This window comes from Mobula birostris, chromosome 8 (genome assembly GCF_030028105.1).
Source record: "Mobula birostris isolate sMobBir1 chromosome 8, sMobBir1.hap1, whole genome shotgun sequence".
NCBI lineage: Eukaryota > Metazoa > Chordata > Chondrichthyes > Myliobatiformes > Myliobatidae > Mobula > Mobula birostris.
The window spans coordinates 73,836,377-73,851,154 of record NC_092377.1 but is presented as its reverse complement, the minus strand read 5'-3'; the positions used below and the strand labels follow the sequence as shown (position 1 = coordinate 73,851,154).

The 14,778-nt window shown below is 41.2% G+C and overlaps 1 protein-coding gene across 5 annotated transcripts in view; it reads left to right on the top strand.

Moving 5' to 3' along the window:
• LOC140202214 (uncharacterized) overlaps positions 1 to 14,778 on the top strand; it is a 245,481-nt gene that overhangs the window by 163,924 nt on the left and 66,779 nt on the right. For all 5 annotated transcript variants that reach the window (XM_072267081.1, XM_072267080.1, XM_072267082.1 and 2 more), the window contains 2 exons: positions 8,298 to 8,377; positions 10,957 to 11,141. In XM_072267081.1, the coding sequence (XP_072123182.1) occupies positions 8,298 to 8,377; positions 10,957 to 11,141 (265 nt within the window). The remainder of the gene's footprint in view (positions 1 to 8,297; positions 8,378 to 10,956; positions 11,142 to 14,778) is intronic.

The following is a 14,778-nucleotide window of genomic DNA, read 5'->3' as shown; positions in this document are numbered from 1 at the left end:
AATAATTTTAAATTGTGGTAAATGGAGACTAGATTGTACTTTATTTGAAAAGTGGGTATCTCCCAGGGTTAAAATGAAACCCATGGTAAAGAAGTAAAGATGTTCATACGTAAATGTTAAATTGAAGAGTAAGCCACAGAAGGTAATTCCACAGGATGTAACATGCAGTGCAAATGAAACATAACATAAAATAGACAGAGTAACACACACAAAATGCTGGAGGTACTCAGCAGATCAGGCAGCATCTGTGGAGAGCAATAAACAGTTAACATTTTGGGCCAAGATGCTTCATCAAAAGAAGGAGGAAGAAGCCAGAATAAGAAGGCGGGGGGAAGGGATGGTGTGCAAGGTGATAGTTGATTGATGAAGCAGGTGGTGGGGAAGGGAAGAGGGTGGGGAACAGGGAATGAAATGAGAAGCAGGGAGGTGATAGATAGAAAAGGTAAAGGGTTGAAGAGGAAGGAATCTGATAGGAAGAGGAGAGTGGACCACTGGAGAAAGGGAAGGAGAAAGGGAACCAGAGGGAAGGTGATATGAAGGTGATGAGAAGAGAAGGGGGTAATAGGGGAACCAGAATGGGAAATAGAAAAAAGAGAGAAGGAAGAATGGTCAGAAACATCTGAAAGTTAGAGAAATTGATCTTCATTCCATTAGGTTGGGGATAACTTAGACAGAATATGTGGTGTTGCTCCTTCAACCTGAGAATCGATCTCAGACCTCATGGTCATTCATTGCAGGATTCTCTGATATAATATGCATGTGTATAAAATTCTCAGAATGTTGAGTGTCATCAGTGTACACACAATTATTGCCCCTCTTGTAAAGTATAATTTTCAATAAGTAATTATAATTCAGGGTGTTCCACCCATAGTAAAGCAGCTTGAGGAGTATGCCTAAGCTTGCGGCTGAACTGTAACCTGCTGGGGGATGGATTCCTAGATTGCTGTGATACCCTCAGAACCCCTTGTAACTGTGGATTTCAGAGCCCTAAATGGAAATGAGAGTTTCTAGTCGAGCTATCGCACAATAAGTGGCTTCTATCTGTGCTGCATTGGAGGCTGAACCTTAGCAAGTTGAGGCATGATTGGTTTTACAAGGGTTGACGTGGAGCTAGCCACCACTTCCATGCCAGGGAGGATGGGCTCCTCCTCTCAAGGAAGCAGGACTGTTTCCTGTAGTCACAGATATCGTATGCAACTTTTCAGATGGGCTAGAATTTGCACCAGATGGTTTCTCACCTGCCTATCACAGACATCCCACCCTGCAAAAGCTCATTTCAGGGAGGTAGCACCATCAATTTGTGGGAGACTCCCAGATCTAACGGGAGAGGTGGGATTTCTGCAGTAGAGTAGCTCTTTAGCAGCTAGCCAGCTAGTTTAAATAACGTTAGCTATGCTAATGAACGAATGACACCTGTTAAACTCACCTCAACATGTCTTTTACAGTCTTAACCCACCTTGGGCAATAGAAAAGTCACTGTTGCAAACAGTGCAGTGAGCAACACTGTCATTATTTTTGACCCCTATTAGGCAGGGGTACACTTTAGGGTAGTCTGGGGTGACGTATGTTTTATATTTTCTTTTTTTTGGAACACTCTGCCATGGTGCTCTCTCTCTCTCTCTCTCCCTCTCTGCACGCTCGCTCTCTCTCGCACTCTCTCTCATGCTCTCCCTTGTGCTCTCTCTCTCTTTCTCTCACTCCCACTCTTGCTCGGTCTCAAAAAAATTGATTTCTGGGATATTGGATATAATTTGCGGGCATCAGGGAGCCACTATCAACATGTGGGAGACTCCCGGAAATTCTGGGAGAGGTGGGATGTCTGCTACCCCTAGTGGCCTTCCTCCTTCCCTTTCTCCTATGATATGCTCTCCACTCCTATCAGATTCCTTTCTCTCCAGCCCTTTGCCTTTCCCACCTGCCTGGTTTCACCTGTCATCTACTAGCTAACGCCTCCCACACCATCTTTTTTTATTCTGGTATCTTCACCTTCACGTTCCAGCCCTGAAGAAGGGTCTCGACCCAAAGCGCTGACTGTTCTTTTCTATGTATGTTGCTTGCTTTGTTGAGTTCCTCCAGTATTTTGTGTGTCCTGCTTTGGATTTTCAGCATCTTCTGAATTTCCTGTGTTTATTTTTACAAGCAGTCTTGCTCTGACAGAGCAAGGGAGAGTTGTTATTAATTGTGTTCTCTCCATGTGTCACATATTTGCTAAAGTTACATAGTGGAGGTATAAGTATAGTGTGAGAAATGCCTATAAATATTCGACTGTTACCTCACGCATCCAACCATGCCAGCTTCCGGGGTTTAGACCCACTAAATCCTTTAAGTAAAGATAGCTGGCATGGTCCCTTTAAAGATTCAGGACCATCCCTCTAATTGGCAATCATGTTTTGGGCATCAAGAATTGAGTATTTAAAGAGCACCTGAACTGAGGTTCGGTGCTCAATCATAAGCCCTACTAGTGATTTCATCCAGTGTTTGTTTTGTGCTCAGTTCTCGATCCAATTTGGTACCATGTCTTGATCCTTGCTTCAGATATCCAAGCAATTGGATCCAAACCATCCTTGTCAAGGATTCTCGTCATGTCACCAAAGTCGAGTGTGTCAGTGCAGATGAGGTGTCTATATTACACAGCTTGAATAGACATATATGGTCATTAAATATTTTGCGGCAGATCCTCAGGGTTCATTGTGTGCATTGACCTCTTTGTAAACTTATTTCTGGCGCCTCCATTTTTTCTTCAAGATTTCCTGGCTCTTCAAAATATGCACATTGTTTCTTGTTTGTCCACATTTTGCATCTGAACCTTGTGTTCAGCGACTGTGAATTGTAATGTTGTCTAAACTATTGTGAATACTCTTCAGGCTTGACAACAAATTCCAGAAGTAGTTGGGTTCAGTGGTTCCAGTAATTCCCTCCCACTCCTTTTGCCTATACCTATTTCACTCTGCCCCCTCCACCAGCTGCCTATCACCTCCCTCATGGTTCTGCCTCCTTCTACTACCCATTGTGTTTTCCCCTAATCCTTCTTCACCTTTCCTGCCTATCACCTCCCTGCTTCCCCTCCCCCACCCCTTTATCTTTCCCCTTACTGGTTTTTCACCTGGAACCTACCAGCCTTCTCCTTCCCACACTCTGCCCCCCCCCCACCTTCTTTATAGGGCCATAGGGCCTCTGCCCCTTCCCTCTTCAGTCCTGATGAAGGATTCTGGCCCGAAACGTTGACTGATGATTTCTACGGATGCTGCCTGACCTGCTGAGTTCCTCCAGCATGTTGTGAGTGTTGCTTTGTCCCCAGCATCTGCAGAGTATTTTATGTTTTGGGTTCAGTGGTCACCAGCTCCTGAATACAGATTGGTTACATATCAGATCTTCTTAAGCTACATATCCTTGCCATGTGCTGATAACTTAAAATGTAATAAGCATTCAGATCTTTGAGATAGATGCATAACACTACAAGTGTTATGTTATGGGGGTGCCGTGGTAACGTCGCAGTTAGTGCAACACCATTACAGCTCAGGGTGTTGGTGTTCAGAGTTCAAGTCCAGTGTCCTCTGTAAGCAAATTTGCATGTTCCATCCCGGGTTAATGTGGGCTTCCTCCAGGTGCTCCGATTTCCTCCCACAATCCAAAGACACACCAGTCAGTAGGTTAATTGGTCTTTGTAAATTGTCCTGTGATTAAGTTGGGTTTGAATCAGTGGGTTGCTGGGCATATACACCGGAAAAGCCTATTCCACACTCTATCTCTAAGCAAATAAATACATAACAGCCTAACAAGCTTTTACAGCACATCTTCATGTCTTATTGAATTTTGAACTCTGTGTTTCTCAGAGATAGAAAGCTACATTTGAGCTTGTTCAAAATAATAAACCTAACTACCGTAGATTCTGCAAATCAATTATCAACTGTATCATTGGCCAAAACTAGCATCCAGAAACCTTGCAAAAGTCAACAGTAGTGTGTATAATTAAAATTCAGGCCTTTATGAACACTTAATTTATCAAGTAACCATGACAAAACAGGGAGAGTTTTAGATGCTGCTATTGCAAAGAAAGCTTAACACTAAGAAATATTAGACCAATGCCTTGGAACACAGCTTTAAGTTTTAAGGAGTTATTTGAAGAGGACAGAGTGTCAGAGAGTTTTAAATGCAGAATTCTAGAGTTAAGGTGTAGGCAACTGAAGGCAGAGATGACAAGAATGATTAAATCTGGGGATAATTTAGGGAGCATGTTAGAGGAACTAAGAGATCTCAGAAAATTATGAGCTAGAGAAGGGCACTGATGATTCTTCCATGATTGAGCTAGTCATGTGTTTTATTGTAGTCACAGATGAATCAATAGATGGTAGATATGCATCCAATGAACAGATGTAATTGTTTTACTGCCATCATAAGGTTCCAAAGTAGATTGTAAAGTTGTCTCTCTGAATGTATAAAAAGCAATCTATCTGAATTATTACTAGCAACATACACAAAATGCTGGAGGATCTCAGCAAGTCAGGCATCATTCATGGAAATGAATAAACAGTCACTGTTTTGGGCTGAGACCCTCCTCAGAACTGGAAAGGAAGGGGGAAAATGACAGAATAATAAGGTGGGGGAAGGGGAAGGAGGCTTGCTGAAAGGTGATAGGTGAAGCCAGGTGGATAGGAAAGGTGACAGGCTGGAGAGGAAGGAATCTGATAGGAGAGGGGACCATAGGAGAAAGGGAAGGATTGGGGGACCCTGAGGAGGTGATAGGCAAGTGAAGAGAGGTAAGAGACCAATGTGGTAAACAAAAGAGGGGAGGGGGAAGAGAATTGTTTTTTTACTGGAAGGAGAAACCAATATTCATGCCATCAGGTTGGAGGCTACCAAGATGGAATATAAGGTGTTGCTCCTCCACCCTGAGGGTGGCTTCATCTTGACACGAGAGGAGGCCATGGAACAACATGTCTGAACAGGAATAGGAATTGGAATTTAAATGTTTGTCACCTGTAAGTTCTGCTTTTGGTCTATTAACTTATGATGGGTCTCACCAATGTAGAGAAAGCTGCATCAGGAGCACTGGACCAATAGACAGCCTCAGCAGATTCACGGGTGAAGTGCTATCTCACCTGGATGGACTGTTTGGAGCCTTGAATGGAGGTGAGGCAGGTGTACCATCTCGCCCACCTGCAGGAATAAGTACCAAAAGCGGATTAGTGGGGAGGGATGAATGCAAAAGGGAATATTACAGGATTGTGTCAGCATTTAACTATTTCCCTGCAGTGCACATCCTGAAATACAGCAAGCCAGTTTCATCACTCACTCATCATTAGACCGGAAGACAGAAATAATATAGCTCTTTTTAATCCTAGTAGTTACAGTGAGTACAGTATGTGTTGTTGACATAAAACACTGAAAAATAACTGAAAATATTAGTATATATCGTCTTAGTTGTGAAACTGTAAAAGGTAAAACAGAGAGCAACATTAACAACAAAACAAAGTAACTAGCATCAGAGAGGCAAAGACCTGGATTTCTTCTCTCCTGCTGTTTACCCCATACAAGTTCAGTCTTATTATTTTTAAGAACTTGCACATTAAACTCACCACAATACAAAAAGAAAAAATGTTAATGCCACACGAATTAATTCCTCAACCCAGAAAGGAATAATTTAAATTTATTATTTATTTCCTTTCCTGTAAGTGGTAAGTTCCTGGTCCAGACTTTAATGTCTCTTTCTATCTTAAAACACTGCACAAATCCTAACTCATTGACTGATCTTTTGATCATCTATTACTGGATCTACAAATATGGGTAGATGCCAAACTTTGCTTAGTTAAGGCCTTGTGAAGAATCTTGAGAGCTGTTGCAATGGTAAAAACACCTAGTAAATGGTGGTTGTTGTTAGGGTTAAGCTACCAAGCTAATGTCCATGAAAGTTTCAGTCAAAAGGTCCATTTTTCATGACAAAGTTTGAAGGGAATCAAAATCAGAATCATGTTTGATATCGCAAACACGAGGAATTCTGCAGATGCTGGAAATTCAAGCAACACAACTCAAAGTTGCTGGTGAACGCAGCCGGAGTCCTGACGAAGGGTCTTGGCCCGAAACGTCGACTGTACCTCTTCCTAGAGATACTGCCTGGCCTGCTGCGTTCACCAGCAACTTTGAGTTGTGTTGCTCATGTTTAATATCACTGGCATATATCATGAAACTTGTTGTTTTGCGGCAGCAGGACATTGCAATACGTAATAATAAAAACTATAAATTGCAATAAGAAATATGTATTAAAATACTTTAATATGTAGTGCAAAATGAGAGGAGAAAAAAGTAAAAGTTGTGAGGTAGTGTAATGGGTTCATTGTTTTAGAAATCTGATGGCAGTGGGGAAGAAGCTGTTCCTAAGATGTCGAGTGTGTGTCTTCAGGCTCCTGTACAGGCCGGCGGGTGATATGTGAAACCAGCTGAGGGGGAGGGTGGGTGGTTGGGGGACAGGGGTATGAAGTGAGAAGCTGGGAGGTGATAGCTGGAAAAGGTAAAGGGCTGAAGACGGATGCGTCTAATAGGAGAGGAGAGTGAACCATGGGTTAAAGAGAAGAAGCTTATCACCTAATTCCCCTTCTCACCCACCTACCCACCTTCCTCCTCACCTGGTTTCACCTATTACCTGCTAGTTGGTATTCCTTACCCTCCCCTCACCAATGTTCCCTCTAGGTATGCACATGTACGCATGCGCACATCTTTGCTTCTAGTGAATTTAGACTGCGTACAAAAGGTTGTCATCCTCGTTGGCATGTTAGGTATATTCAATGATCAGACACAATCACATCTCCTTTTCCAGTTACTGATGCAGATGGAGTTGACTGTGGAGTTTGCAATGATTTGTCTACAAATTTTAGAACTGTCTTATTTATACTGTTTTTGTTGAAGAAGTTATTCAGTGCACACATATAGTTGTCACTGGGCAAAAAATTGCACAGCACAAGAATTTTGCGCACACTGATCATTACAAATTTAGAGGGGACACTGGCCCTCACCTTCTTATTCAGGCTACTTCCCCTTCCTTTCCAACCCTGATGAAGCGTCTCGGCATGAAATATCGACTGTTTATTTAAACCATAGATGCTACTGACATGCTGAGTTCCTCCAGCATTTGTGTGTGTTGCTCTGGATCTCAAACACCTGCAGAATCTCTTGTATTTAAGTTTGAACAGACAATATACTGATGTAATCATTCTTTGGGTAATAGTTACAGGATTGCAACAGAAGAAAGAGGAAATGCCATTGGATAATGTAATAGGGTAATAATTCATACAGTTTTTTAATATAAAATTATAAGGATAATTCATTTTTTTATAAATTACATTTGTGCTTCAAATTGAATTGTGTTGAGCTCAGCAGACAATTGAATAAGTAAGATTTCTGTAAGAATTAGCATGGGAATGTATTTGTCTTTGGTAGCACATTTGGTAACTGTCAGTTGGTAAAGGATGACGTGAACTACAGTGTGTTCACTGTCAATAGCTTAATGAGCTATGGGGTTCCAAGGGTGACCATGACAAGTAAAAGATCCATTCAGTTCTATTTTACAGATGAGATCTCACTGACTGAGCTCCACATTTTTCCCTGAACCTGATGTACCTTGATAGTTTGACAAGCAGTTAGTGAAACTGGATGCTCATTGTGAATTAGTAGAGAATAGTCAGTCATCAAGTGATATTAGCCATCACAGTCTCAGAGTTGGACAAGAACTGTACAAGATCAAAGCAGGAAATGCAGGAGCTACTCAGTAGGTCTGGCCACAACTATAGAGAGAAAAATGATGATAGGTAATCAACTTGAATCATTAGCCCTGTTTCAAATACTGGATTGGCTCTTGAGCATCTTGAACATTTTCTTTTAAATTTGAGATTTCTAGCACCTGCAGTCTTTTGCTTTTCAAGTACCAGGTGAAGATAAGTTCTTTATTTTCCATTCCAGGATCATTATCTTCTGCCTGGTGTGGATTGTGCCCTTAAAGCTTCCTTAGAAATAGGGTAGATGTGAGCAAAAGTAATTATCCTAATAGCTGTACATTTACATGGCATTAATGTAAAAGCACCTTTCCTGATTCACTTGATTAAATATTCACAGCACAGCAGGAGCGGTATAGCCTGGTATCTGTGTGCTGATGATCACTACAAAGGTAAGCCCTCTCTCTCAGTGTACCAGGAAGAATGAACACTAATTTTCACTAAAGTGTACTCCGGCCTCCTGACACACAGGGGTTTCATCAATATGAATGCTGCTGCTTTTCCTTTTCATAGCAAAGTCTGTTTGCATTACAGAGTGTGAAACCTTCCCAATCTGGGAGAAGGAGTCCCACCAGACAACTAAGAAATATTAAAGCTCAGCATCTGGCAATGAAGTAAGAATAAAGTTTTGTTAAAACCAAATGATATTTTATTGCATGACTTACGCAGCTGTTAACTCAGGATTTCAATGTGTTCTTTTTTCATTATTCCATATATATTGAATGGTGCTTCTGCATGCTCTGTTCCTGGGGAAAAAAATTCAGTCACTATCAAAGCAACTCTGCTCAATACTGATGTAAAAGAATCCTTCAAAGATCCAGCAATCCCTGCAGGGTGGATTTTTCCTTCCCAGCTATAAGTTGCTGTTGAATGTCACAATGGGAAATCTTTGGTATCCAACAACTGTGATGTCATCAAGCAAACCTAGCTGCCAATCGCTTCGAAGAATCCTCATGGGCAGCAAGGCAGAAAATAAAAATCATAATTATTAATTACTTTTTAAACATTTTTGTAAGGACCGTGACTATGACTGCAAACTGAAACTAAAATATAGTCATATAGCACTACAGCAAATAAACAGGTCCTTCGGCGAATTTAGTCCAAACCAAACTTTTACTTTGTCTTGTTCCATCAACTCACACCGGGACCGTAGCCCTCCCTACCCCACCCATCCATATACTTATCCAAACGTCCCTCATGTTGCAGTCGAACCCACATCCACCACTTCCGGTGGCAGCTCATTCCACACTTGGACCACCCTATGAATGAAAACTTCCCTCTCAGGTTCCCCGTAAATATTTCACTTTTGATCCTTAACCTATGATCCCTAGATCTAGTCTCACCCAATCTCAGTGGAAAAAACCTGCTTGCATTTTCCCTATCTGTAACACTCATTGTTTTTTATACCACTATCAAATCTCTCCTCAGTCTCCTGTGCTTCAGGGGGGAAAGGTCCTACCTTATGCAATCTTTCCTGATAACTCAGGTCCTCAAGTCCCTGCCATATCCTTGTAAGTATGTGCTTGTACTTCAGTATCCACCTGAACCTTCATCTGACATTGGGTCATATCTTTCAAGTACTATCTCACATTTATTATGTCTCAATGAATGTGGCCTTTATCCTTTCTTAAATATACTGTAGGTATAGGTTAACAATCTCAGTCCTCTGACTGTGCATCCTTTCTAATCAATTATTAAATATAGGTAGTACAGACTTTGCTAACACTTACCTATTTTGGGTTTTATCCTCAGATTTTAGTTAATTCAATCAATATATCCTACCTTTTATTTCAGATGTATTTAATTACACAACATCAGTATCACATTCACAGAATGTAGAACAGTCTAGTACAGGAATGGACCTCTGGCTTTGGACGTTTGTGCCAACCATAATGTCATTCTAAGCTGATACCATTCCTCCTTCTTCTATTTTGTCTGGTCTTGGGGATCAAAGACAACTTATTTCCAATCCAGTTTTGTGGGTTTTCAGGTGGCTGATAAGGTCAATGTGAGAGGCATTAGAGGGAGGGTAGCTGGGGGATGCAGGAAGTGACTGATGGGACAGGTGGATGGGCGATTTATGCAGTAGTTTACCTTTCCTACTGACTCCTCAACACCATCCCAGATTCTCCTTCTCCACCTTGAGATGTCATTGGCAGATAATTTGTGGGAGTTATTCATTTAGAGCATTTGATTTGGGAGTTTGGTGTCAGCATGTGAACATCATTCCCTACTAAGCCAACTGAGTAGAACTGTGGCAGTACTTTGGATGTTAGTCTGGGGGAAGATGCTGGCATTAGTCTTCTAGTCCTTCCAGTGGATTTATAGGATTTTGAAGAGACAGCATTAGTCAAAGTCAAAGGAAAGTTGAGTTTATTGTCATACACACAAGTACGTGTATGCACAAGTCCAATAAAAATCTTACTTCTAGTAGCATCATAGGCACTTGGTATGATATAAGCATCATTCACAAGAAACATAAATATATACAACTTTTTACAAGTAGAAACATTCATAACAAAAAAAAGTAGTCCATGTTATTGCAAAATGCCCAAAGTGCACAGTGTTGCTAAATAGTAGTTATGGAGGTTTGGCCAGTTGGTTCAAGAATCAAATGGTTGAAGGGAGGTAGCTGTTTTTGAATCTGGTGATGTGGGATGTCAGGCTTCTGTAACTCTTGTTCAATAGTAGCTGCAAAAAAAAAAGTGTTATTTAGCTTATACTTTGAGGTACTTCTGTGAATTGTACAGGTATGAGAAGCAGAAGGCAGTGATTACTGCTATTGTGTACACCATGAGTTTTGTGCAGAGTCTGAGATATTGACTTCAAGTATCCTTATCCTCATTCAAATGATGGCAATGATGACTTTGCAAAGAAGTAGTCCATTTCCCATTGTCAGAGCATAGTGTGATTCGGTCAGGCAGGTCGGTAGAAGATACTTAATCTGTGGCAGTTAAATATAAAACACATTATTTCATATGCTTCAGTGAATGGATTGGTAATCACTTTGAGCTTGGACTCTTCGTCTTAAAACAGTAAGTCTTCTGGAAACAAGTGAGGTACCAGATGATGGAGGTCATCAAATTTCGTCACTTTTTAGAAGAATTGCAAATTCACTTTCTCCATGACATCCATTTGTTAGCAAAGATGTTTGTCTAATTGCTCCCCTAATGTTAATGCATTTCCAAATCAGTAGGTGTCTTCAGAGCTCTCCAGTGTTTACAAGGATGGAGCGGAGTAGCAGAACTGCAAAGACCTGCTCACTGCACACCACAGAGGACAAAATACTTCTACCAACATCATATATCGGTGGGAGTGCTTTGATTCTTCCTCAGATGTCTGTTTCTCTGGGAAGAGTCCACATGGCAGGCCAGTGGGGTAAGTTCTTCCATATGCTGTGATCTTAAAATTCAAAGTAATGATGTACTAGACAATGATTTTAAGTTAACTGTTTAATAACATATACACCTATGCTTCATATTCATGCAGTTTCTTTGCCATTGCTAAACCTCATTTCAAATTTCCTCAAAGTTTGTAAATTGCTTGGATTTTTGAGATTTTCTGTTTGGATGAGGAGAGGGAGCCTCAATTAGAAGAGGAAATCAATAGGGAAGGAGTACCTAGTATTTGTTAAGAAAAGCATGTGCAATTCCACTCTTAATACAGGGTGCTTTAGTGGAAAAGGATAAACTGCTGAGCACATTGGAGAGCCTGGGCTGTATGACTCTCATTTCCTACCGTGCAGGTGGAAATGAGTGTTTAGTGGTTGCATTGAATGAATGAATGATGACTGAAAGATCACAAGTTTCTGTGGTGAAGACACATCCACCTTCTGGTGGCAGTTAAATCTCAATGTACTCAGAAAGGGTGGGCCAAAGAAGAATAATGTATGTGATCCTTGTAGCAGGACAGGCATAGGGTAATATATTTTTGGAATCATTCTGTTTTCTGTAAGTTTGTTATGATAATTGTGCATTGTTTCAATTGCAGATCAGCTTACAGGCAGATGAACACACAAGTGTTAAGCATAACAATTTGCCCTTTTGGAGTGGATACATAGATCTTCAAGGAGATACAGTTAGAGATAGGGGTTGGGTTGGTGAGGCCATTAATGGATTGCAAATGAGGATGTAACTTTACAGTAATGTTGCTTTACAAGGAATCAGTGCAAACTTACAAGTACAGAATGGGATCCCCATGAGTTCTTTAAACTGGTTTTGTCATTTAGTTGCATCTCTCATACCTGTTTATTATTCTGAGCTGCCTGTGCGAATATCAGGGCAATTTCCCTATAATATAAATATTCTAATACATTCTTTACTATTTTGAGGCCATCCTCATGAATCTACTCAATGTTCCTTTTGGAAGTCAGATCAACTTGACCACAAAGTAATCTCTGTGGAGAAACATACAGGTGGAGTGCAACATGTAGGCAAAGCATTCAATGTTGTATCAGTCATCACCTTTTTAAATGGAGAATAATCTATTCTGATTACAAAGGACTATAAAGGAAACAGCTACAATTAAAAATGATTTTACAGGGAGATGAAGGGACTTCTGAAATGTCACGAAAAACAGGGCAGCTGGTGATGCATGACTACTGAATTATAAAGATCAAGGATGAATTTGGCCTTTTGCTTGTGTTTCATTTCATGCCTTTCAACGAGTATATAGATTTTGGTAAATTTAACTCAGCTGGAGTGTAATATGTAAATTGGCATCAGTGGTGATCATGAGCTTTATAAGACAGAAATTGTTGTAGCTCGATGCATTAAATCCTGGTGACATAGATTTTGGGAAGGAAGAGGCGGAGTGAAGAACGTAGTAACCTGCCTTAATGACTATTGTCAAGTAGCACTTATATCCACTGTGATAAAGTGCTTTGAGAAGTTGGGTGATAAAACATTAACTCCTGCCTGAGAAGCAGCTTGAATCTGTTCCAATTTGCCTACCTTTGCAGCAAGTCTACAGCAGATGCCATTTCATTGCTTCTTTATTCAATCTGGAATATCTGGACAATGAACATACATATATCAGGATGCTCTTCATTGACTACAGCTTGGCATTCAATACTATCACACCTCAAACTAATCAACAACCTTTAAGACCTAGGCCTCAATACTTCTTTGTGCAACTGACTCTCAGTTTCTTCACTTTTAGACCCAGTTAGTTGTACTGACAACAGCATCTCTACAATCTCCATCAGCTCAGGTACACTAGAAAGCTGTATGTTTAGTCTCCTCCTCTATTCAGTGTATACAAATGACTATGAGATTAAGCGCAGCTTCAATGCCATGTTTCAGTTAACTGATGACATGACTGCCATTGACCAAATCAAAGGTGGTGACAAATCAGCATAGAGGAGGAAGACTGAAAATCTGGCAGAGTGGTGCCATAACAATGAACTCTCACTCAATGTTATCAAGACCAAGGAGCTGATTACTGACTTCAGGAAGAGGAAATTGGAGGTCTGTGAGCCAGTCCTCATCAGGGGTTCGGAGATGGAGAGGGTCAACAACTTTAAATTCCCCAATGTTGTCATATCAGAGGATCTGTCCGGGGTCCTGCACGTAACGTTCATTAGGAAGAAAGCACAGCAGTGACTCTACTTTCTCACTGCCTCTACTGCCTCACAGAAGTTTGTGAAGATTGGGTATGTCAGCTAAAACTTTGACAACCTTCTATAGATTTGCTGTGGAGAGTACTCTATATTGACTGGTTGCAGCATGGCCTGGTATGGAAAAACCAATGCCCTTGAGTGGAAAAGCCAACAAAGAGTAGTGGATACAGCCCAGTTCATCGTGAGTAAAGCCCTCCCCATCATTGAGCACACCTACATGGAGTGCTGTCACAGTAAAACAGCATCTGTTATCGAGGACCCCCACCATCCAGGTCATGCTCTCTTCTTGCTGCTGCCATTGGGAAGGTGGTACAGGAGCTTCAGAGCCCACACCACTAAATTCAGGAACAGTTGTTACCTCACAATCATCAGGCTCTTGAACCAGAGGGGACTATTTCACTCAGTTTCACTCAACCCCATCACTGAACTGTTCCCACACCTGTCTACTCACTTTTAAGGAGTCTACAACTCACTCAATGCTTTTCTCTCTTGTTTTGGATTTGCACAATTTGTCTTCTTCAGCGCATTGGTTGTTTGTCCGTCTTGTATTTACTGTGAATGCCCGCAAGAAAATGAATCTCAGGGTTGTATATGGTGACATATGTATTTTGATAACATATTTACTTTGAACTTCCAACATATTTCCCCATGTAGGAAACATTTAAGGCATGCTGTTCAAAATTTTGTTATGCACAGTATAATGGGGCATATCTTCTTGCCCACCTACCGAACCTAGCACCAAGTTTACGGTGGTGTGATAAAGAAGACAACTCATCTGAGCAGCTCCAATGGAAATCTTCAAATATTCCTGTTTAAGACAATCCACAGGCACAGCCATAGGCAATACAGTGAGCAGCAGTCTCCGGTCTCAAGTGCTGTTCCCCTTTAAGACAGCAGAAGAGAGGATACCACGCTGGATTAGAAGTTCACTTGAGGAGAAGAGGGTTCTGACTTCCACCACCATCTATTCAGCTGGCAAACATAGTCTTTGGAAAATAAAATTGAAGACCTCAAAGCAAGATAGCTATACTAGAGGGAGATCAGGGACTGTTGCGTTTTTTAACTTCACCAAATCTTGGCTATACCCAGCCATTCTGGACACAGCAATGCAGCTTGCTGGCTTCACAATTCACTGCCACAATAGGAATGCTAAGTCTTTCAAAGGCAAAGGAGGAGGAGGTCCTCGTGGTGCACAAATGTGGTGGTTCTGTCCCAGTCTTGCTCACCCAACCTGGAACATTTGGTGATCAAGTGACGTCCATTTTATCTGCTGCGGGGGTTTTCAGTCATCATTATTGTAGCGGTCTACATCCCACCTCAGGCCCATGTCAAACAGGCCCTCTGGACGAACTGAGTGACATAATCAGCAGGAAAGAAGCAGTGCATCCTAATGTC